Genomic DNA, 23,339 nt, shown 5'->3' on the forward strand with positions numbered 1-23,339 from the left:
CGCATTATAAATGCACTTATTATTATCATTATTATTATTTTTATTTATAGCTACTATTGTGTATTTAAACCCTATGTCGATATCAACATGAGGTGCCGTTGCATGTACAACGTAACAAATCTGAATGTTAAACAATGTCCATGGTTTTAACTATCAATAATATGCAGAAGAAACGATCCGTTGTTTCGTTATGTTGTACACCCCACTCAGAGATATCCCGACTAAATGACGTCGCCCTGTAAATAATTGGGTCTTGAACAGATAAACTCGATATCAAGAGCTTGATCCACGCCACCGCCGGGGTACGATGACACGCTAAGACACCAAGCCGGACCACCGATCGATTTTCTATTACGACCAACATTTTATTTTATTCTCCCTGCAGTGTTTTATTGTGCGATAAACAACACCCACTCGTCGTTTCTTTCTTAAATACATGTACCTGTATCATCTTTGTGTGAAGTCCCTGTCCCATCTCTGTCCCACAGTGGGCCACCAGCACTGACCCGTCCATGTAGGCCGTAACAAGAGCACATGCCTACAACAAAACACATCTCCTGAAGAATCAACTATCCAAGTTCAAAGCAAATATCATAAAAGCAATTCTTATGTGATCTCGTATATTACATATGAATGCAGTGATCATTCCGAGTGTATTTGTGTCATGTTTCATATTTTGTGTAGTGTTCCACAGTATACGCTAGTGTTTCTTACTTTGTGTAGTGTTTCATATTTTGTGAAACATTTCATACTGCGTAGTGATTCATATTTGGTGAAACGTTTAATATTTTGTGAAGCTTTTCACACTTTGTGTAGAATTGCATACTTTGTGAAGTGTTCCATTGTATGCTCAATGTAGTGTTACTTTGTGTAGTGTGTCATATTGAGGGAAACATTTCATACTTGTGTAGTGTTTCATATTTTGTGAAACATTTCATACTGTGTTGTGATTCATGTTTTGTGAAACGTTTCATATTTTGTGAAGCTTTTCACACTTTGTGTAGAATTGCATACTTTGTGTAGTGTTCCATTGTATGCTCAATGTAGTGTTACTTTGTGTAGTGTGTTATATTTTGTGAAACATTTCATACTGTGTTGTGATTCATATTTTGTGAAACGTTTCATACTGTGTTGTGTTTCAATATGTGAAACATTCATACTGTGTAGTGATTCATATTTTGTGTAGTGTTTTATATTTTGTGAAGCTTTTCACACTTTGCGTAGAATTGCATACTTTGTGTAGTGTTCCATTGTACGCTCAGTGTAGTGCTACTTTGTGAAGTGTGTCAGATTTCAATGTTTCAGACTGTGTTGTGATTCATATTTTGTGAAACATTTCATACTGTGTTGTGATTAATATTTTGTGTAGTGTTTCATATTTTTTGAAGCTTTACAAACTTTGTGTAGAATTGCATACTTTGTGAAGTGTTCCATTGTATGCTCAGTGTAGTGTTACTTTGTGTAGTGTGTCATATTTCAATGTTTCATACTGTGTAGTGATTCATATTTTATAAAACGTTTCATACTGTGTTGTGTTTCATATTTTGTGAAACATTTCATACTGTGTTGTGTTCCATATTTTGTGAAACATTCATACTGTGTAGTGATTCATATTTTGTGAAACATTTCATACTGTATAGTGATTCATATTTTATAAAGCGTTTCATATAGTGGTGTGATTCATATTTTGTGAAACGTTTCATACTGTGTTGTGATTCATATTTTGTGAAGCGTTTCATATAGTGGTGTGATTAATATTTTGTGTAGTGTTTCATATTTTGAGAAGCTATTCACACTTTGTGTAGAATTGCATACTTTGTGAAGTGTGCCATAGTATGCTCAGTGTAGTGTTTCTTACTTTGTGTAGTGTGTCATATTTTGTGAAACGTTTCATACTGTGAAGTGTTTCATATATAGTGAAACATTTCACACTTCGTGTAGTGTTTCATATTTTTTGTAGTACTGAAGGCAGGGCGGGACAACTTCGGAATGGCCAGGAGTCCGAACTTGACCACACAGAAGGAAGGGAGCTACAAGAACATGTTTTATATCACTTGAAAGATCTCGAGGAGACGAATCCATCTGCATACTCTGTGTAGTGTTGCATAGTAAACTCTGTGTAGTTTCCCATACCTTGTGTATTGTTTATCCGTCCGAACCGTTTCATACGTTGTTTAGTGTTTTAAACTGTGTATTTGGATATGACAGCAATAATTATGCATCAACTAAACCAACGATATCATGTAACCATTCTTCTTTTACAGAAAACAGAAAATGAAAAGATGTGAATCATCGGTTAATGTAAGTGCAAAATGTACAAAATATAATGCCATCAAATGGTCAGACGAAACTCAGTTACATACTAAATATAACATGTGTGACTTACCTGATTGAAGAAATTAGTAGGCTTCGGATAGGAAAGGGCGTATTTTGTTGGTATTAAAGCAATCCCCCTCTTCTTCCATCGATGAGCCCTGAAATACACGTGCATTTACATAGAGAAAGTTAGTTTTATCTTGTTGAAATGAATTGATTCTGAATTGGAATCATACGAATAACACTAGACAGTGTGTACTGTAAAATAACAAGTATCGCTATAGAGGCCACGTGAAGGCCTAACAGGATAGAGGCCAGCGTACCAGCGGGTCAGGTACCGCCACGATTTCTACAGTTCATAAATATAAAGGTACCATCAGGCTAGAGGAATGTCAGGGTAGCCACAGGTCATTGACACATTCGTCAGAGTATCCGTTAGTTATGGAAAAGTCAGCGTACCCATAGGCCATGGACACATTCACACATCTACAGTGAGTGGTAAGAGAAAAGTCAGGGTGCCCACAGGTCATGGACATATTCCTCATGATATCCACAGTGACTGGTAATGGAAATGTCAGGGTATCCTTAGGTCATTGACACATTCCTCAGGATATCCACAGTGACTGGTAATAGAAAGGTCAGGGTGCCTTCTGGTCATCTACGCATTCCTCAGGATATCCATGGGTCATTAAAACATTCGTTAGGATATCCACGGGTCATTTAAACATTCGTTAGGGTGTCCACGGGTCATGGACACATTCGTCAGGGTATCCACAGGTCATGGACACATTCGTTAGGGTATCCACGGGTCATTTAAACATTCGTTAGGGTGTCCACGGGTCATGGACACATTCGTCAGGGTATCCACAGGTCATGGACACATTCGTTAGGGTATCCACGGGTCATTTAAACATTCGTTAGGGTATCCACGGGTCATGGACACATTCGTCAGGGTATCCACAGGTCACGTACATATTCGTCAGGGTATCCACAGGTCATGGAGACATTCGTCAGGGTATCCACAGGTCATTGACACATTCGTCAGGGTATCCACAGGTCACGAACACATTCGTCAGGGTATCCACAGGTCATGGACACATTTCGCAGGGTATCCATAGGTCATGGACACATTCGTCAGGGTATCCACAGGTCATGGACACATTCGTCAGGGTATCCACTGGTCATGGAAAAGTCAAAGTGCCCTCAGGTCAGGGTACTCACAAGCATAGATCAGGGGGAAAAGCCGGATACCAAATGTCATCGAAACGACAGGTATTACAGGTCAAAGTCAGGTATTCCATAGATCTGGTAAAACGGGCTACCAACAGATCAGGAAAAACGAGGAAAAGGGTAGGTACACTGGTGGGGTACAAGACAGCGTACCAAGAGCGAGTGGGTGTGTGCATTGGGCGTTACATCGCTTTGAACAGAATTGCAGTCATATTATGACGAGTCAGCGAACTGTGATGCAGGTCTCAGACATTTACCACGTCAGGGTACCAAGATGTCAAGGACATTCAACGTCTGGGGGCGCACAGTTTCTTTCATTGTTGTTCAACGCTCAGCTATATGCCAGCTATATGACGGCGATCTGTACAAAAATCGAGTCTGGACCAGACAATCCACTAATTGACATCATGAGAATCGATCCACACAATTGGGATACGATGACATGCATCAACCAAGTCAGCGAGCCTGACCACACAACCCCGTAAGTCGCCTCCTACGACAAGCATAGTCGCCCTTAACGGCAGCATGGATTGCTGAAGACGTATTCAACGGTAAACTATTGGAATAACTGTTACGACACTGAGATCACAAGTCATGGAACAGTCAGATGTGGACATGAACAGGTTGCCATGAAGAGATCAAGTTTCATATTTCCGTACACAATGTTCCAATTGTGATACAAAGTGTCACTACGGAGATCTTCATATGTTAAGACCGGAGTAATGTGCCCAGGAAATAAGCTTATCAAGCTTTGTAAACCAGTACAGAAAGTTTTGACTCACTTGTTGAAGTCCTCCACCTCCTTCTCCCTTCTCGTGTACTGAGACTGCACCATACAATCCTCCCACAGCTTTCGTATGTTGGCCCCCTTCACCTCCTGCCCATAGTACGTCAGATCCCCTTCATGGTACAAGTTAATGTGCCGTACCTACAGGAACAAGTGAACTGGGCCAACTGTTTGTTTATTGTGTAACGCCACACTCAACAATAGCCCAGCTATAAGACGGCGTCTGTAAATAATCGAGTCTGGACCAGACAACCCAGTGATTAATATCATGAGCATCAATCAACGCACTTTGGATCGATGACATGCACCAACCAAGTCAGCGAGCCTGACCATCCGATCCTGTTGGTTGGTCGCCTTTAACGACAAGCATTGTCGCCTTTTACGGCAAGTATGGGTTGCTGAAGACCTATTCCACCCTGGATCTTTACGGGTCTAATATCACATGGCAGGACAGACCTTAGAACAAACAGGGAGTCCGGATTAGTTGTCAGCGAGTCTGAACACCGGATCCTGTGTGTCGCCTCTTACGACAATCATTGGTTGTTGCAAGACCAATTATAACCCGGATCTTCACGGGAAGCATACACGGTAACAGTGATAATAAGTAAATACAAAAGAGACTAAATACCGTCTTCTTGAACGATCAATTGTCCTGACGCATTGTACGACAAGCATGGGTTTCTGAAGTTCTAACCCGGACAAACACGGTGTCTTGTGGATACAAATAAAGGGAACTATGTTTTAAACTTAACTTATTTTAAGAGTGACATTAAATGATAAATACATTATTCCCCTCGTGTGTTTTCGTATCGTAAACATCACACATTAGGAATTGGCTATCATAATACAATGAAATTCATTTCAAATATATGATGTTTACGACACGAAAACACTCGAGGGAAAGAGTGAGTGAGTGAGTTGGGTTTAACGCCACTTTTAACAGTATTCCAGTTATATCGCGGCGTGTCAGCTTAATGTAGGAGGAAAGCCCGAAGTAATGCAGGTCTAAGACGTTTACCACTTCGGTGAAACCCACGAGCACGGGTATAGTGCTGACGAACCTAGAAACATAATTGGGGCGAACCGGGATTCGAACCCACAATTATAGGTTTCTGGCGTGCCCAAGGGACGCAACTCTTCACAGCGAATCGTGGCTCCTTAGACGACTTGGCCACCCGTGCCCCCCTCGAAAACAAGAGCCTCCACAGGCACACATATATGTAGGTACCTTATGAAACTCTTGGAACTTGACAATATGATAAAGTATGTTTAACTCATTCTATATTAATGTAGTGTGGGATTGGGTGAGTGAGTAAAGTTTAATGTCATGATATTAAATATATATGACATCAGTGGAACGATCGAAGGAATACCGAAAGGGTTTCGCGTTTTGAAGCAATGTTGGGAATAGAACCAGGATCTTCGTCCCATCACTGGGCTACTTCACTGACCCCTAACGATGATAAGAGAAAGGATGTTATATGATATACCTCATGCTGTTCTTTACCGACGACATCAGCAACAGCATCCATCAATGTCTCGCTGACCAGCATAGCCTGTGGACTCCCGAACCCTCTGAAAGCAGTGGCCGTTGGGATATTGGTCTTGCACTTGTACCCCACGACCCGGATGTTGGGCACGTTGTAAGCGTTTTCAACGGTCAACACTGCACGTGTTAAAACCTAGTTGAAAAAACACAAAATTGATTCACAGATGAAGTATGATGCTATTGTAGGATAACAGTCCACAACAAAGAAATTGTATGATAAAAACGGGGGTCACGGGTGGCCCAGTGTTCTAAGGACCCAAAATTGCTGTGCAGAGTGCGTCACTTGGGCACATCACAAACGTATGATTTTCAGTTTGATTCCTGGTTCACCCCGATTTTCTTCGAGGTTTGTCGGCGCCATACCCGTGCTCGTGGGTTTCAACCAAAGTGGTAAACGACTGAATTGCCTCACTTCGGGCTTTCCTCCCACGTTAAGCTAACACGCCGTGATATAACTGGAATACTGTTAAAAGCTGCGTTAAACCCAACTCACTCAGAAAATTGGTCCGAGGAAGTGATTATGCCCTGGTGAGTGGGAAGACTAATGATCGGGTAGATTAATGCACAAATAGCCAGCTGTACCAGGCCATTGCAGCCACTGAAAGTTTTCATAATTAGTTTGCTAAATTGTTTAGCGACGCACTCAGCAATATTCCAGCTATATGACGGCGATCTGTAAATAATCGAGTCTGGACCAGACAACCCAGTGATTGACACCATGAGCATCCATCCACACCATTGAGACATGATGATATGCCAGCATTATGCCAGCTATATGACCAGACAATCTGAACAAGACAATCCAGTGATTGACATCATGAGCATCGATCCACGCAATCGGGATCGATGACATGCATCAAACAAGTCAGCGAGCCTGACCACCCGATCCCGTTAGTCGCGTTTTACGACAAGCATAGTCGCCTTTTACGGCAAGCATGGGTTGCTGAAGACCTATTCTAACCCGGAACTTCACGGGTCGACTCCAGAGGGCAAACAAGAATGCCCAAATGCACGTTGTTTCTTTATTATACATATTTGGATAAAAACTGTTCGAAGCTTCATGTGTTTGACAAACGCTCCCCAAGGGTCGCCCCTCACATGCATACGTACCCCTACTGTGAGATCCAGCGTGCACCCACTGTTGGCGTACAGCTTCACGTCCAGGGCTTGCAGGCGACCCGCGGAGCTGAATCCTGCCTAAACACAATGAAACAACCATTCAGTAATTGCATCAGTATTATTAGTTTTATATCATTCACACTACTGTTTGCCTTAAGGTTACCGACCACCGCCAGGAGTGTGAGGTGCAGTGGGTTTACATCTTCCCGAGGCAAGAGGGTTAACTGACTTTAAAAGTCCAGTTTCCACCCTTGCCAAACTAGGCAGGAATTACTGGGCTCGATCGTAGCGCCACCAGTGGCTAGTGCCAGTTATGTTCCTTCTAAGCCTCTCCTATGGACCAATCAGATTCCACCTCTCGTATCACTTGCGTTTGCTTCACACAAAATGGTGGCGCCCAGTCAGGATGATCTGATCAATGATCAAGATCTATATTGTGATAAAACGGGTCTTACATCGCGAAATGCATCAAATCAAGTGGGCACCTTGATTCAAAACGTGAAAAGGTTTGGAAAAATATCTGCTGACAACGAGTTGGCGTTGCATATGCTTTGCAAATCCTGCAATCGACCGAAATCTGCACGACAGTTTACGAACCGGATTTCGATTTCGGTGCGCGATTTTGATTGGACTATGCATGGACTCGTTAGTCCAGCCAAAATGTAACCCCATAATTTAATGCCGCATTCAATATTATTGAACTTATACTCTACGTCTATGCATGTGTGTGTATGTGGCTCGTAGTGCGAGTCCGGCCGTATGGCGGTTTTATTGTGCTTGCCCGAGATACCATGCATGGATACCCCACTAAGACACAATAAACCGTCTCCGAGCCTATCAGTACTTATTTTATCCTCTAAAATGCCAGCCACCAGGCAGGGTAACAAGAAGTAACATCGTTTTTCACAGTCAAGGGATAAAAAATCGACCTTACGCTTAAAGGTGAGGTAGTTGAGATGAAAAGGGGTTTAACGTCACGTTCAAGAATATTTCACTTATATATAGCGATGTGGTGTGTGTACGATGCCACAATTTAACATGAATTCCTCACTCAGACACAGTGCACTGACTCCCAGCTGACCAGTCCTTGTTTAGACCCTTAATGCCGAAAGGCAGGCAGGGTAACAACAAGAGCCATTTTTAACGTCTTTTGGTTTGACGTTGTCGGGGATGGAATTCCCCGACCTTGCGCTCTATCAATAGACCACGGAGGCTTATGTCAGCAACAGGGGTTATATCAACAGTAAAGTCACACATTACAACCAATGAATCCTTGTTTGAGTTGATTCTTACGATTAGAATGAGCATTGGGCATTCTTGTTTGCCCTCTGGAATCGATCCGTGAAGATCAGGGGTAGAATAGGTCTTCAGCAACCCATGCTTTCCGTTAAAGGCGACTATGCTTGTCGTAAGAGGCGACTAATTAACGGGATCGGGTGGTCAGGCCCGCTGACTTGGTTGATGCATGTGATCGTATCCAATTTCGTGCGTCGATGCTCACGGTGTCAGTCACTGGATTGTCTGGTCCAGACTCTATTATTTACAGACCGCCGTCATATAGCTTGAATATTGCTGAGTGCGGCGTTAAACAACAAACAAACAAACGAAGGTAAAGTAACACATTGTAACCGCCGAATTCTCATTTGAGTTGATTCTTACTATTAGAATGTGCATTGGGCACTCTTTCTTTGCCTTTTAGAAACACCACTTTGAAATGCAAGGAGGGGTGTGTGTAGTGGTGTGATGGGATTCGATCCACGGACCTTCTGATCCAAGGTCGGACGCCTTGTCCACATGACCAAAGAGGTTAACCCCGTCAGCAAGCTGACAAGGTAAGGGATGTCATCTGTGGAACGACGCCACGCCCAGCTACATTATGTTATTCCAATACCAGAAAGAGTCATTTCTTTCATTGACACAATTTTACAGTTATAGATATTAGCAAGGACAAATTATACAGTTGAAGGGGCGGTCGGGTAGCCTGATGGTTTAAGCGTTCCCTCGTCACGCCGAAGAGCCGGGTTCGATTCCCGACATTGGTACAATGTGTGAAGCCCATTTCTGGTGTCCCCCGCCGTGATATTGCTGGTATATTGCTAAAAGCGGCGTAAAACCATACTCACTCACTCACTCACTATACAGTTGAAGAAAAGTGACCATTGTTGAACATGCCTCACTTGAAACAATGTCACAACAATTCATATTTTTCCAGGGGCGGTCGGGTACCCTAGTGGTTAAAGCGTTCGCTCGTCACGCCGAAGACCCGGGTTCGATTCCCGACATGGGTACAATGTGTGAAGCCCATTTCTGGTGTCCCCCGCGGTGATATTGCTCTAATATTGCTAAAAGCGGCGTACAACCATACTCACTCATTCACTCACTCACTATACAGTTGAAGAAATGTGACCATTGTTGAACATGCCTCACTTGAAACAATGTCACAACAATTCATATTTTTCCAGGGGCGGTCGGGTAGCTTAGTGGTTAAAGCGTTCGCTCGTCACGCCATAGACCCGGGTTCGATTCCCGACATGGGTACAATGTGTAAAGCCCATTTCTGGTGTCCCCCGCCGTGATATTGCTGGAATATTGCTAAAAGCGGCGTAAAACCATACTCACTCACTCATATTTTTTCATACGTGCACCCACAATGATGAAAGACAAAACATGTTGTACCTTATACCGGGCAAAGAAGGCATGTCTCCCTCCTGTGAGTACCATAGCCATATCATGTTTCTAAAAAGATATCCACAACTACTGAACGTTTTTGACTATTGACAAATGTGCAAAAATTCAAGATGGCCGCCAATGTCAAGATGGCCGCCAAGTATGTGCACCCACAATGATGATAGACAAAACATGTCGTACCTTATACCGGGCAAGGAAGGCATGTCTCCCTCCTGTGAGTACCATGTCTTCATCTCTGTCCAACATGCACCTCACTGGACGGTTGACTCTGCAACAAAGAAAATGGTCACTATAAGAACCACAGCATAGTCTTTGAACAAACGTTAGCTTAACACTTGACATCAGTGGGTGTCCACGTATGGGGATTCCGGGTCAGAATACGTACCCTATCCCGGCTATACCAGAGTTGTCAATGTCTGTGAGCTGTGAACCACCTTATATAATTATTTACCACGACCAGTTGGTTGTTTCACGCTACACCCAGCAATGTTCCAGCTTTTTGACGGTCTGTGAGGTGTGGGTGTTTGTGTGTGTGTGTGTGGGTGTGTGTGTGTGTGTGTGTGTGTGTGTGTGTGGCTGCTTGTACTAGTACGGACTGATGACGATTTATAGTGCTATCCCACTGAGATTTCGTACCGCAGTTTAACCAGAATACCCCACTCAGGCACAGTATGCTGACGCCGAGCCGACCAGTCCTTGTTTTAGCCCCTTAATGCCGAGCGCCAGACAGGGTAACAACAAGTATAATCTTTTAACGTCTTTTGGTATAATGCGGCTGGGGATGGAACCCCGGACCTTCCGCTCTCCCGGCGGACGCTCTACCACTAGACCACAGATGCGGTCGTTATGACGGTTTGCAAATAATCGAGTCTGGACCAGACAATCCAATGATTGACATCATGAGCATCGATTCATGCAATTGGGATACAATGACATGCATCAACCAAGGCAGCGAGCCTGACCACCTGATCTCTCTTACGACAAGCATAGTCGCTTTTCACGGCAAGAATGTGTTGCTGAAGACCTATTCTACCCCGGATCTTCACGGGTCTATGTTCTAATAAGTAAGCATTGTTACATACTTAGCAGCGGCCACAGCAACAGGGAGCGCTACAAATGACGTGATGCTTTCCTTCCCTCCAAAACCACCACCTGAAAATAATTACCAGCATTTACAGTTTTTGTTTGTTTGTTGTTTAACGCCGCACTCAGCAAATTCCAGCTATATGACGGTGGTCTGTAAATAATCGAATCTGGAAACTCAGTGATTGAGACAATCCAGTGATTGACATCATGAGCATCGAACCAGCAATTTGGATCGATGACATGCATCAACCAAGTCACCGAGCCTGACCACCCGAGCCTGACCAGTCGCCTCTTACGACAATCATAGTCGCCTTTTACGGCAAGCATGGGTTGCTGAAGACCTTTTCTACCCCGGATCTCAAGGGTCTGGACGATCCAGATATGATGAGGAACGCTCCACGCCGTCGGGGCACGTTGTTACGCCATCAACCAAGTCGCAGAGCCTTACCATCCGATCCACTATGTCGCCTCTTACGATCAGCATAGGTTGCTTAGGACCAACACTATTCCGGAGTTCCCACGGGTGACCTTGTGCTGCGAAAGCCCGTTGCAGTGTGACACGGAACACATCAGTAAGTTATCGTTAAGCACATTTACTAATCTCACCTATACGTTTAACTCTTGACACTATTTTGTTAGCCGGAACGCCAAGTGCAGCTGCAACTTGATGCTGAAATAAACCCATGACATCAGTCAAGTCTTGGCTTGTCCTGCCTTCTCAATCGATAAATCTACCATAATCCATATTGTCTTTGAAAAATTAATTTAATACATACAAAATTAAGACATGGTGATGGTGAATTAAAAAATGACATATTTGGAGAAGGTTTAAAAGAGTATTCAAAATGCCGATGAGGCAGCCCATGTTAATATTCATATTATTTTTTTAATTGAATGTCCAATTTTGAATTAGCAAGAAGCGAATTGGTGCGCTCACTATTGTTAATTGTGAACGATACTTGTGATGTTAATATTGACCTGATGGCATTTGGCAATGCAGCTTCACCTAATCATGTCATCGAAAACATCTTTAGGAAGGTACAATGTTTAGAAAACAAAAGGGTTTACTTGAGAAATCGTGTTGATGTATAGTAACTGTGCTTCATATAAAGTTCAATAAAAATACATTTATTCAGAATTTAAATGAGGCATATTCATGAAGACATCGTCTCGACTTTGAGGTCGTGATTAACAATTTGCACGTGCATGTTCCAGCAGGGCGCACAATTAGGATGTTTGCGTGTTTGTTGGGCGCATGATACTCACGAAATGTGAACAGCATTCAATGATTGTTTAGCTATCAGGTGCTTTCGCAATGCCACTGCTTGCTATTAATCAATGTCTACACGCCGTGGGTATGCTTCAAACAGGAATGGCGCAAACACAATAATGGCAATTTAATGGCAATGGTAATGGCAATTTAATGGCAATGGTAATGGCAATTTAATGGCAATGTTAATGGCAATTTGAATGCCACCGGGAATACCGTTCGAGATCATTTTCCACCCTTTTAGCAATTGCAGGCATGTAACGTCGCGTTGCAGTAGAATAATTCCCGCCCACACGTTGTAACACGCGTTGTAACATGCTGTTTGTGGGCGGCTGTTTCTTTATAGTCCAGGCAAAATAAGGTTACACTTAGACGGATTGCAACAGAATTTATTTCACCACAAAGCTTCCCTACAAGGTCCCGAAAACAACATACTAAAAGCTCCAAGCAATCCCAGTTTGGGAAATATGTCTAATTTGCATAATCCGATATGGCCACCAGTTATCAATATATCTTCCATATTTCAGATGAGGTTCAATGTTTTAATGAAAAAAGCATGTGCTGCATTGCGAAATAGCCCTATTTTGTTTCTAAAAAGATATTCACAACTACTGAACGTTTTTGACTATTGACAAATGTGCAAAAATTCAAGATGGCCACCAAGTTTCCTAAATGTGTGTTTACACTGTTGAATCTTTTAACCCTTAAACAGTGTACTAGGACTTATATGCATTTAACTTGCTACGCTAGCTCACTGAAGTATAGTTAACACTTTTGGATAGAAACTCCGTCACCAGAGCCCCCTGGTGGCCTAAAATTCCAAGATGGCCGCCAAGAGTTTGATGGCAAGACACAGAATATTATGCACTGTTGTTCTCTGATGACATATTTGAGTGATTTGAACTTCTTCATTGGGGAAGCAGACCTAAGGATGCATGTAGAATACTCAATCATTTGCATAAATCCAATATAACTACCAAATACCAATATGTATCTCTTAAATGACGAGTTTTGGCGACTTTAGATATCAATGCTGATTGTTATTGTCTGAATCTACTTATCAACATGACAATAAACGCTATAACAAGTTTCGTTTTCATTCATGTAAATACTTGTTGGAAATAAACCTCTCAGAATTCACCCAAAACCAGTTGTTTCACAAGAAGTTAATGAGTCATCTCCCCTGTAGTTCATTTGTGGAAATCAAATAAAACCACCAAATACCAGAATTTGAATATAAATCGGAAAACGTTTGATCCACTTTTCATTCAGTGGTGAAATAAATTATGTTGCAAGTTGAGTGAAAAAATGGCCTAGATTGCCTGGACTTTTAGACCTCTTCCCCAAAAGAACATGTCTGGGATGAGAGTGGAAGACGCCTACGACAGGACTAGAACCGGCAGGTAACGCTAGCTCAGTTGGATTAATCTTTCGTTGTCATTTCGAAAACCACCCCCAGGTTGTTTTCAATATCATCAGCCGTCAATGCGCCGCCGCAGGCTCGTCTGTATCAACGCAAATTGTCACACCCGATATTGACATGGTTACTTGAGTTGTTAAACGAACTCCCTTTCTGGCCATGTCGTCCATTCGGAGCACATTTATTTGAAGCACAGTTACTTTTGTCCGCTAGTATACATACGTTTCTCGCTTTCCCTTCTTTCGTTTCTGTCATTTAATGTATTTATTGTAAATAACCATACTTGTAAATCTATTGGAGAGGTCGTTCTAATTTGTGATAATTACGCCCAATCCTTTTCACGAGAATATAATAAATTTAAACTAAAACCGACAACAGAGACGGCCTTCAGCAAGAATTCCGACAGATGAGGCCAAGTCAACTTATTCTTCTAAATGCATCCTAATTAAATGATGTTCAGAGGTCAGGGGCGGTCGGGTAGCCTAGTGGTTAAAGCGTTCGCTCGTCACGCCGAAGACCCGGGTTCGATGCCCGACGCCGTGATATTGCTGGAATATTGCTAAAAGCGGCGTGAAACCATACTCACTCACTCACTCACTCTCTCAGGGGGTCAGTTTTCAAACCTGAATTCCAGATGGGAATTGGGTACTGGAGATAATTTCCATCCCTCCCTCCTCATTGGTTGGTCTTGCTGCAGCCACGTTAGTCTCCAAGTAAAAATGTTCTTGTGGACCAATCCGCAGTTCGTCCTCTATCACGTGATCTGATTCGCGGAAACCAAGGTCAAGGTCACCGTTTGTCACACTTATATTGGGATTGAAAAACGAGTTTTCCTGAATCGCTTGCTGGAAACGAAAGGAAAAAAAATAAAAAATCAGTGATATAACATGTTCGTTACTATCGCTCTAATTTCATGTTGTGTCTCATATGGATCTCCATAGCCTAGGTGCATAATACTCCTAAACCCATTGAAGACTTAGGATACCGCAAGTAATAATGGATACAACAAATTAATATCGCTCTAATTTGATGTTGTTGTTCATAGGGATCTCCATTGCCTACGTGCAGACTACACTTATACTTTTCTCATGTAAAAAATATTGTTTACGTTAATGCTCTCTTACAATTCAAGATGCCAGTAAAATCAAGCCTCAGAGAACGTGTAAACTTTGCTGCTTGGGATCCGAAGCCCAAGATGCCAGTAAAATCAAGCCTCAGAGAACGTGTAAACTTTGCTGCTTGGGATCCGAAGCCCACGATGCCAGTAAAATCAAGCCTCAGAGAACGTGTAAACTTTGCTGCTTGAGATCCGAAGCCCAAGATGCCAGTAAAATCAAGCCTCAGAGGACGTGTAAACTTCGCTGCTTGGGACCCGATGCCCAAGATGCCAGTAAAGTCAAGCCTCGGAGAACGTGTAAACTTTGCTGCTTGGGATCCGAAGCCCAAGATGCGAGTAAAATCAAGCCTCAGAGAACGTGTAAACTTCGCTGCTTGGGATCCGAAGCCCAGGACGCACCGTTAAACTCAATTTCACCTCATTTCAACTGTTATATAACCACGTGACTGGGCACTGTCTTTTCGACAGATATACTGAACTCAAAAGAAACGCGAAGATGTTTGATGGGTGATATCTTCAAACAGACGTGATGGCAAATTATTAAACAACGTTCTATTTTATTTCACATGATACTATTCACCAACCCGCAACTTGGGATAATTGCACGAACTTCTCCGGGAAATGCATAAAACGTGGAACACTTTTTTATAACCAGAAAGTTTGGGAACGTATTAATTGATTCATCGGACGCCTTGTCATCTGGTCTCAAACAATAGCTTTTGGTTTTCTTGTTTGACTTTAAGTTAGACACAAAAACACCATGACGAGGTGAGGTGAAATGGAGTGAACTAGCGACGTGTGTGTGTGGGGGGGGGGGGGGGGGGGGGGGGCTGCTTGTACTAGTCCGGACTGATGCCGATTTATAGTGCTAGCTCACTGAGATACCATGCCGCAGTTTAACATGAATACCCCACTCAGACACAGTATACTGACTCCGAGCCGACCTTGTTTTAGCCCCTTAATGCCGAGCGCCAGACAGGGTAACAACAAGTATCATCTTTTAACGTCTTTTGGTATGACGCGGTCGGGGATCGAACCCCGGGCCTTCCGCGCTCCGGGCGGACGCTCTACCACTAGACCACGGAGGCGGTCCGGAAACCGGACGAGGGCAGTCGGTCTTACTGAATGAAGCAAGATGGAGCATGCCACGGATTTCCAGGCACCTGGGTGTCCATCATTCCACAACATACAGGCTTCAGGCACATCATCAGCTGACCAACACTGCAGACTATCGTCCATTAGTGGCCGACCGCGTGTGACGTCAGATAGACAAGATCGGTACATGGTGACGTCACAACTACGGGACAGATTCATTCGTGCAACCACACATGCTCGAGTGACGTCAGAGACTCACTACAGACCAATCAGCGGCCACACCCGTTACTGAATGTGATTCAAAAAGACTTTTAAACGTCACCGTGACCTTAAATCCTACTTGAAGTTCATGAAATGCTGTCTTATGTGAAATTAAATATGTTGCTATCACCCTGCCAATTTTAACTTGTTTCTGTTGAAAACTTTCATTTCTATGGCATGTAACTTTTACCACTTCAAATTCACGTTTCTTTTGAAGTTGAGTGAATGTTAAAACGTGCATATTGTTAACGATCTTTTATTCATTTCCCAATATTAAATATCAAAGAACCAAACAAAATTATTATTTGATGATAAATCCATTCATTACCAAAAGATAAGATCCGGGTTAGAAAAGGTCTTCCGCAAACCATGCTTGCCGTAAAAGGCGACTATGCTTGGCGTAAGAGGCGGCTATAACGGGATCGGGTGGTCAGGCTCGCTGACTTGGTTGATGCATGTTATCGATCCCAATTGCGTGGATCGATGCTCATGATATCAATCACAGACTCGATATTAGAGACCGCCGTCATATAGATGGAATATTGCTGAGTGCAGCTTTAAACAACAAGCCAACAAAGAGATAATGTACGTGTTTTCTCCTGTCTCAAATGTTGAACACATGTTCACGTGATGAGTGTACCTCAATGGTGATGATGGGAGTCAAGTCTTCATATTCAACCTTGACAGTTTTGGCCGCTCTCTGAGCCTCGATCTGAGTTTCTCCCAGGATGCAAGCAATGATTTGACCTTGGAATATTACCTGAAAGAATAGGGCGAAGATGATATGATATATGTATGTTTCAGACATCAACTACTTGGTAAGGTAGTTTTCTGCTGATTATTGTCTTACCAATGGTGGCGTTTAAACATGTGGAGCCTCAGGTCGGGACTGGCTCAGTTGGTCGGAGCTGACGACCTCCACACAGTGGCTTGTGACTACCTGCTCTGGAGTGAGTGAGTGAGTTGGGTTTAACGCCGCTTTGAACAGTATTCCAGTTATATCACTGCGTGTCAGCTTAATGTGAGAGGAAAGCCCAAAGTGATGCAGGTCTCAGACATTTACCACTGCGGTGAAACCCAAAGCACGGGCTTGGTGCTGACAACCCAGAAACATAATCGCAGCGAACCGGGATCGAACCCACTTTCATAGGGTTCTGGCTTGCCCAAGGGACACAACTCTGCACAGCGAAATGCGGCGCTCTAGACGACTGGGCTCCCTCGGGATCACACAAAATACACGTAATAAACACGTATGTTCACCTTACATACTTAGGTAATACCTGATTTCAGCTAATAGAAGCGTACTGGTGACATCAATGGAGCCTCTGATGGTAGGGGTGGTAGGGTAGCCTAGTGGTTAAAGCGTTCGCTCGTCAAGCCGAAGACCCGAGTTCGATTCCCCAGATGGGTACAATGTGAGAAGCCCATTTCTGGTGTCCCCCACCGTGATATTGCTGGAATATTGCTTAAAGCCGGGTAAAACCATATTCACTCATTCACTCAATGGCGGTAAATTTTGACCTCATTTGACCACCGGTGGAGTACTATATACCCTTTCGGCCTTCTAGTGTATCACTGTTTATGTCATTTGTCCAAATGATGGTAATCTGTTGATCCCTATTGAACACATGGGCCCACTTGCACAAAGCGATCTTAGCGCTAAGATGATAGTAATTCACATGCTTTAACATAGGCCTACAATAGTCTTAACGCTGAGATGATCGTAACTCCCATATTTTAACATAGGCTTACAGTAGTCTCAGCGCTAAGATAATCGTAACTCCCATACTTTAACATAGGCTTACAATAGTCTTAGCGCTAAGATGATTGTAACTCCCATACTTTAACATAGGCATACAATGGTCTTAGTGCTAAGATGATTGTAACTCCCATACTTTAACATAGGCATACAATTGTCTTAGCGCTAAGATGATCGTAACTCCCATACTTTAACATAGTCTTACAATGGTCTTAGTGCTAAGATGATTGTAACTCCCATACTTTAACACAGGCATACAATGGTCTTAGTGCTAAGATGATTGTAACTCCCATACTTTAACACAGGCATACAATGGTCTTAGTGCTAAGATGATCGTAACTCCCATACTTTAACATAGTCTTACAATGGTCTTAGTGCTAAGATGATTGTAACTCCCATACTTTAACACAGGCATACAATGGTCTTAGTGCTAAGATGATTGTAACTCCCATACTTTAACATAGGCATACAATGGTCTTAGTGCTAAGATGATCGTAACTCCCATACTTTAACATAGGCTTACAATGGTCTTAGCGCTAATATGATCGTAACTCCCATACTTTAACATAGGCTTACAATAGTCTTAGCGCTAAGATCGCTTTGTGCAAGTGGGCCCTGAAGGTAAAACGTTGATTTCTTTTGACCATCTGATCATAGTGATGTTTACTGTTGACCTCAATGCACCAACTGATGGTCTTCAGGTTCCGTTATGGTAAAATGTTACCATTATTGGGCAAACTGAAGGCATTCAGTTACCCTACCTGCTGATGTATACTGCTTACCTCTTTAGAAGCAAATATTTCCATTTCATCTTGACTCGCAACACCAAATGTTGTCAGTGCCGGGATGTCTTTAAAGCTGACAAAGTCCACTACACCAGGCATACTTAGTGCCTCCGAGGCGTCGACTGATAGGATTTTAGCATGTGCCTTTGTGCTGAATACAAACGCAGCGTATAGTTCACCTGGAAATATGATTGTGAAACATAATTACCGATCAGGTATGCCTGTATGTAGTATGCATTGTTTTACTGTACATACAAGGGCCCACTTGCACACAGCGATCTTAGACGATCGTAAGCCTATGTTAAAGTATTGGAGTTACGATCATCCTAACGCTAAGGTCGCTTTGTGCAACTCTATCCATTAAACAGGAAGTCAGTGTATTGCACTCACTGTTGGCAGAGTACCTCTGGATCGTTTGATGAAGGGCCAAGAAAAGAAATCAAAATGTTTTTAATTACATGTACAATTAGGTTATGTATTATTTATTTTCCAAAACAACTTTCAAGGCTATGTGCAAATTGTTCACAAATGTTTCAATACTATTAAGAGATATTTTTGATTTTCCACAGAATTTTTAGATTAAAAACCATCAGACAATAAAAGCCCCACATTGTGATTTGAAACATACGGATTTGTCTTGGTCACAACCCATACATTAAGGATTGAGGGCAAGACTGAGTCTATGCATCTGGTTTGGTTTGGCTTGGTTGGTGTGTTGTTTAACGCCGCTCTCAGCAATATTCCAGCTATATGACGGCAAGCCCGGTCGAGTCTAGACCCGACAATCCCGTGATTGACATCATGAGAATCGATCCACGCAATTGGGATCGATAACATGCATCAACCAGGTCAGCGAGCCTGACTACCCGATCCCGCTAGTCGCCTCTTACGACAAGCATAGTCGCCTTCTACGTCAAGCATGGGTTGCTGAAGACCTATTCTACCCCGATCTTCACGGGAAGTCTATGCATCTGATATCCCTTGATTCGTGTCCGTGATATCCATGATTACGATAGCAACATAATAGAAATCCTAACCATCAACCATAGACAGGTCATGTGAAGGACAATAATCCTAACCATCAACCATAGACAGGTCGTGTGAAGGACAAAAATCCTCACCATCAATTTTAGGCGGGGCATGTTGAGGGACTGTGATCCTTACCATCCGCCATAGACAGATGATATATAGGGAAAATCGTCCCTACCATCAACTATAGACAGGTCATATGTAGGGACAATCGTCCTTACCATCAGCCATAGCCAGGTCATGTGGAGGGAGAGTGATCCTTACCATCAGCCATAGCAAGGACGCGTGGAGGGAGAGTGATCCTTACCATCAGCCATAGCCAGGTCATGTGTAGGGACAGTGATCCTTACCATCAGCCATAGCCAGGTCATGTGTAGGGACAGTGATCCTTACCATCAGCGATAGCCAGGTCATGTGTAGGGACAGTGATCCTTACCATCAGCCATAGCCAGGTCATGTGTAGGGACAATAGTCCTTACCATCATCAATAGACGGGTCATGTTTCGGGACAATAATCCTTACCATCAATCATGGGCATGTCATCTATGTACACAGCCTCGCCTGTGGTCTGCTGCAGCGCGGATGTGTGTACGAGTGGTCTTCCCACTGCATCAGTCGGGTCTTGGTCGTCTGGTACAGCCTCGTACAGTTGTACCCCCTCGCTGACCCTTCGCTCAATGTCCTTCACAGCGTCACTGGGGACAATGCCTCCTGGTGTCTGTTGGGAGATTAGCCCCTTTATTTACCTTTGCTCTATAGACATCACAAAGTTAAAAAAATGTACAATTAATAAAGAATGTCATGATGCCAAACTGAAAGACATTTTATCTGTTTAAATATGCAGCATATATGATGTTGCTAAGTGATGAAGACGTTTTTCAACACGGGATTTAAAATATACTTACTCTTTATTTTGATAAAATTTGTCCTTAGCGTGTTATCCCATATCTGCTGACCTACTTACAGGAAGTAATTATGTTGATAAAATGATCCGAGTCATTTCAAAACAAGCAGGGGGCGGTGGGGTAGCTTGTGGTTTAAGCGTTCGCTCGTCACGCCGAAGATCCTGGTTCGTTTCCCCATATGGGCACAATGTGTGAAGTCAATTTCTGGTGTTCAATAAAAATCTTGTTCATGGCTAAAAGTGGCGTAAAACAATTTTCACTTACTCACTCACTCACTCACTTGCTCGCTCACTCAAATCAAGGATAATTTGTGAGTAGTTTTGAGCGAGTGAATGTTGTATTAACTTAAGTGAGTGAGTTGGGTTTAACGCCGCTTTTAACAGTATTCCAGTTATATCACGGCGTGTCAGCTTAATGTGGGAGGAAAGCCCGAAGTGATGCAGGTCTCAGACGTTTATCACTTCGGTGAAACTCACAAGGACGGGTATGGTGCTGACAAACCTAGAAACATAATTGGGGCGAACCGGGATTCGAACCCACAATCATAAGTTTCTGGCGTGCCCAAGGGACGCAACACTGCACAGCAATCCGCCTTGGACGACTGGGCCACCCGTGCCCCCCTATTAACTTAAGAGTCGACAACAACCAATCACAGAGAAGTCATTACGTAACGGAGAAAAGCCAGTGGTTGATAGCTTGAGTCACAATCAACGGCATTATCCTAAAACGATCGTACAACCACTACCAGGTTATAAATTTCATCAGGTCGTTCGACAAGACTACTTTTGCTGTTTCAGTAACGCCGTACTCAGAAATATTCCAGCTATATCACGGCGACCTGCAAATAATCAAGTCTGGACCAGACAAACCAGTGAGTGATATTATAAGCAACAGTCCAGGCAATAGAGGTACGAAGACATTACAAGCATATGTTGCTGGAGAACAATTCTTACCAGGAATCCTGTTGGGTGGTGCACTTTGGGTACTCATAATTGAGAATACAGGTATATGGGAGCGTTTGACTGTAACTCACAGGTGAACATAAATGTTTTAAAATCATACCGCTATCTTTGTTGAGTGAGTGAGTGAGTGAGTGCGTTGGGTTTAACACCGCTTTGAACAGTATTCCAGTCATATCACGGCGTGTCAGCTTAAAGTGGGAGGAAAGCCCGAAGTGATGCAGGTCACGGACGTTTACCACTTCGATGAAACCCACGAGCACGGGTATGGTGCTGACAAACCTAGAAACATAATCGGGGCGAACCGGGATTCGAACCCACAATCATAGGTTTCTGGCGTGCCTAAGGGACGCAACTCTTCACATCGAATCACGGCGCCTTAGACGACAGGGCCACCCGTGCCCCCTTATCTTTGTTGAACGGGCCCCTGAGTGATCAAGGTGAACGAATTGGCTGTATATTTTCCTCATAACGGGAATCGAAGCTTGACCTTACGTGTAACGATTGAATACCTTAACTGCTTTCCTGCTGGGAGTCTTTGTAATGAGTGGTTATTGCATAACGCCGCACCAGCAGTCTTGCAGCTATTGAGGGCACGGGGGCCAGTCGTCTAATGCGCGGCAATTCACTTTGCAGAGTTGCGTCCCTTTGAAACGCCGGAAGTCTGGCGTCGTGGGTTCGAATCCCGGTTCCCCCGATTATATTTCTAGGTTTTTCAGCACCATACCCGTCAATATTGCGTTTCAAGTGATAAAGTTCTAAGACCTGCAACACTTCGGGCTTTCTTTCCACATTAAGCTGATACGTCGTGATATGATAATCGATTGAACTTATGAGCAAGTCATCGAGTCAGACCACCCTATCCATTTGATTGCTGGGTCATCATATGGCTGAGGTGAAGTTTTACCTCAGGGTTTTTTACCTGGAATACCCCCGGGGTTCACGTTAATAATGAAGTTTAAATGATTATTTTGTCTACGAAATGCATCGTTGTCATAATTAATGCATGATGACCTGTTGCAGTCTTTGTGTGACGTCAGTGTAGAACTTGAAAAAGAAGCTGGTTGTGAGAGTACGACGATATTCTACCATGCCACCTGGTGAGCCGGGGGATAAAGGGAGGTCACTCGCCAAATGTTCACACGTCCTCTCCAGCAGCACATCATTCCAGGTCCTGAGGTAAAGGAAGCGGCATTAAAATATTTAAAGGTAATTTGAACGTGACATTTGAATACTGGTGAGGTGAGGTGAAATGGGGTTTAACGTCGCGTCCAAGATTATTGCACTTATATAGCGATGTGCATGTACGTGTGTGTGTGTGTGTGGCTGCTTGTACTAGTCCGGACTGATGCCGATTTATAGTGCTAGCTCACTGAGACACCATGCCGCAGTTTAACATGAATACCCCATTCAGACACAGTATACTGACTCCGAGCCGACAAGTCCTTGTTTTAGCCCCTTAATGCCGAGCGCCAGCCAGTACCATCTCTTAACGTCTTTTGGTATGACGCGGTTGGGGATCGAACCCCGGACCTTCCGCTCTCCGGGTGGACGCTCTACCATTAGACCACGGAGGCGGTCCATTTGAATACTGAAGGAGCCTTTGAAAAATCATTATGAACATCGCGTTTTTGGACGGAAGGCATTTCATATGCATTGAAAGAGTCTATTTTACATTACTTGGGTACTCCGGGAAAGTGTGATGAAGACCATGTGGTGTTCCATTCACATCTTGCCCTTACGGACGTCAAGTTTTCTGTGAAAGAGTTGATTTAATGTTTTTATATTGATATATAACACGGGAAGAGCGGATTTCTATCCATTTCAACATCAGTCAGAAAAGATAGAGACACTAAAAAATGGGCGGGGGGAGAGGATGCTTAACGTCGCACCGCACCGCACCGCACCGCACCGCACCGGAGTGGAGCGGGAGCGGGGTGGGGTGGGTTTGGGTAGGGTGGGTT

At 43.4% G+C, this 23,339-nt stretch overlaps 1 protein-coding gene across 1 annotated transcript in view; it reads right to left on the reverse strand.

The window, feature by feature from the left end:
- LOC124145701 (xanthine dehydrogenase/oxidase-like) overlaps positions 1-23,339 on the reverse strand; it is a 65,243-nt gene that overhangs the window by 12,586 nt on the left and 29,318 nt on the right. Inside the window, exons 16-28 of the mRNA XM_048401233.1 lie at positions 22,390-22,549; positions 20,034-20,229; positions 18,480-18,661; positions 16,579-16,698; positions 14,089-14,310; positions 11,382-11,445; positions 10,772-10,841; positions 9,870-9,957; positions 6,993-7,079; positions 5,824-6,015; positions 4,329-4,474; positions 2,387-2,474; positions 443-538 (exon numbers count right to left, since the gene is read on the reverse strand). Of these exons, the coding sequence (XP_048257190.1) occupies positions 443-538; positions 2,387-2,474; positions 4,329-4,474; positions 5,824-6,015; positions 6,993-7,079; positions 9,870-9,957; positions 10,772-10,841; positions 11,382-11,445; positions 14,089-14,310; positions 16,579-16,698; positions 18,480-18,661; positions 20,034-20,229; positions 22,390-22,549 (1,711 nt within the window). The remainder of the gene's footprint in view (positions 1-442; positions 539-2,386; positions 2,475-4,328; positions 4,475-5,823; positions 6,016-6,992; positions 7,080-9,869; positions 9,958-10,771; positions 10,842-11,381; positions 11,446-14,088; positions 14,311-16,578; positions 16,699-18,479; positions 18,662-20,033; positions 20,230-22,389; positions 22,550-23,339) is intronic.

Source organism: Haliotis rufescens, unplaced genomic scaffold (genome assembly GCF_023055435.1).
Source record: "Haliotis rufescens isolate VD_foot unplaced genomic scaffold, xgHalRufe1.0.p SCAF_21, whole genome shotgun sequence".
Classification (NCBI taxonomy): domain Eukaryota; kingdom Metazoa; phylum Mollusca; class Gastropoda; order Lepetellida; family Haliotidae; genus Haliotis; species Haliotis rufescens.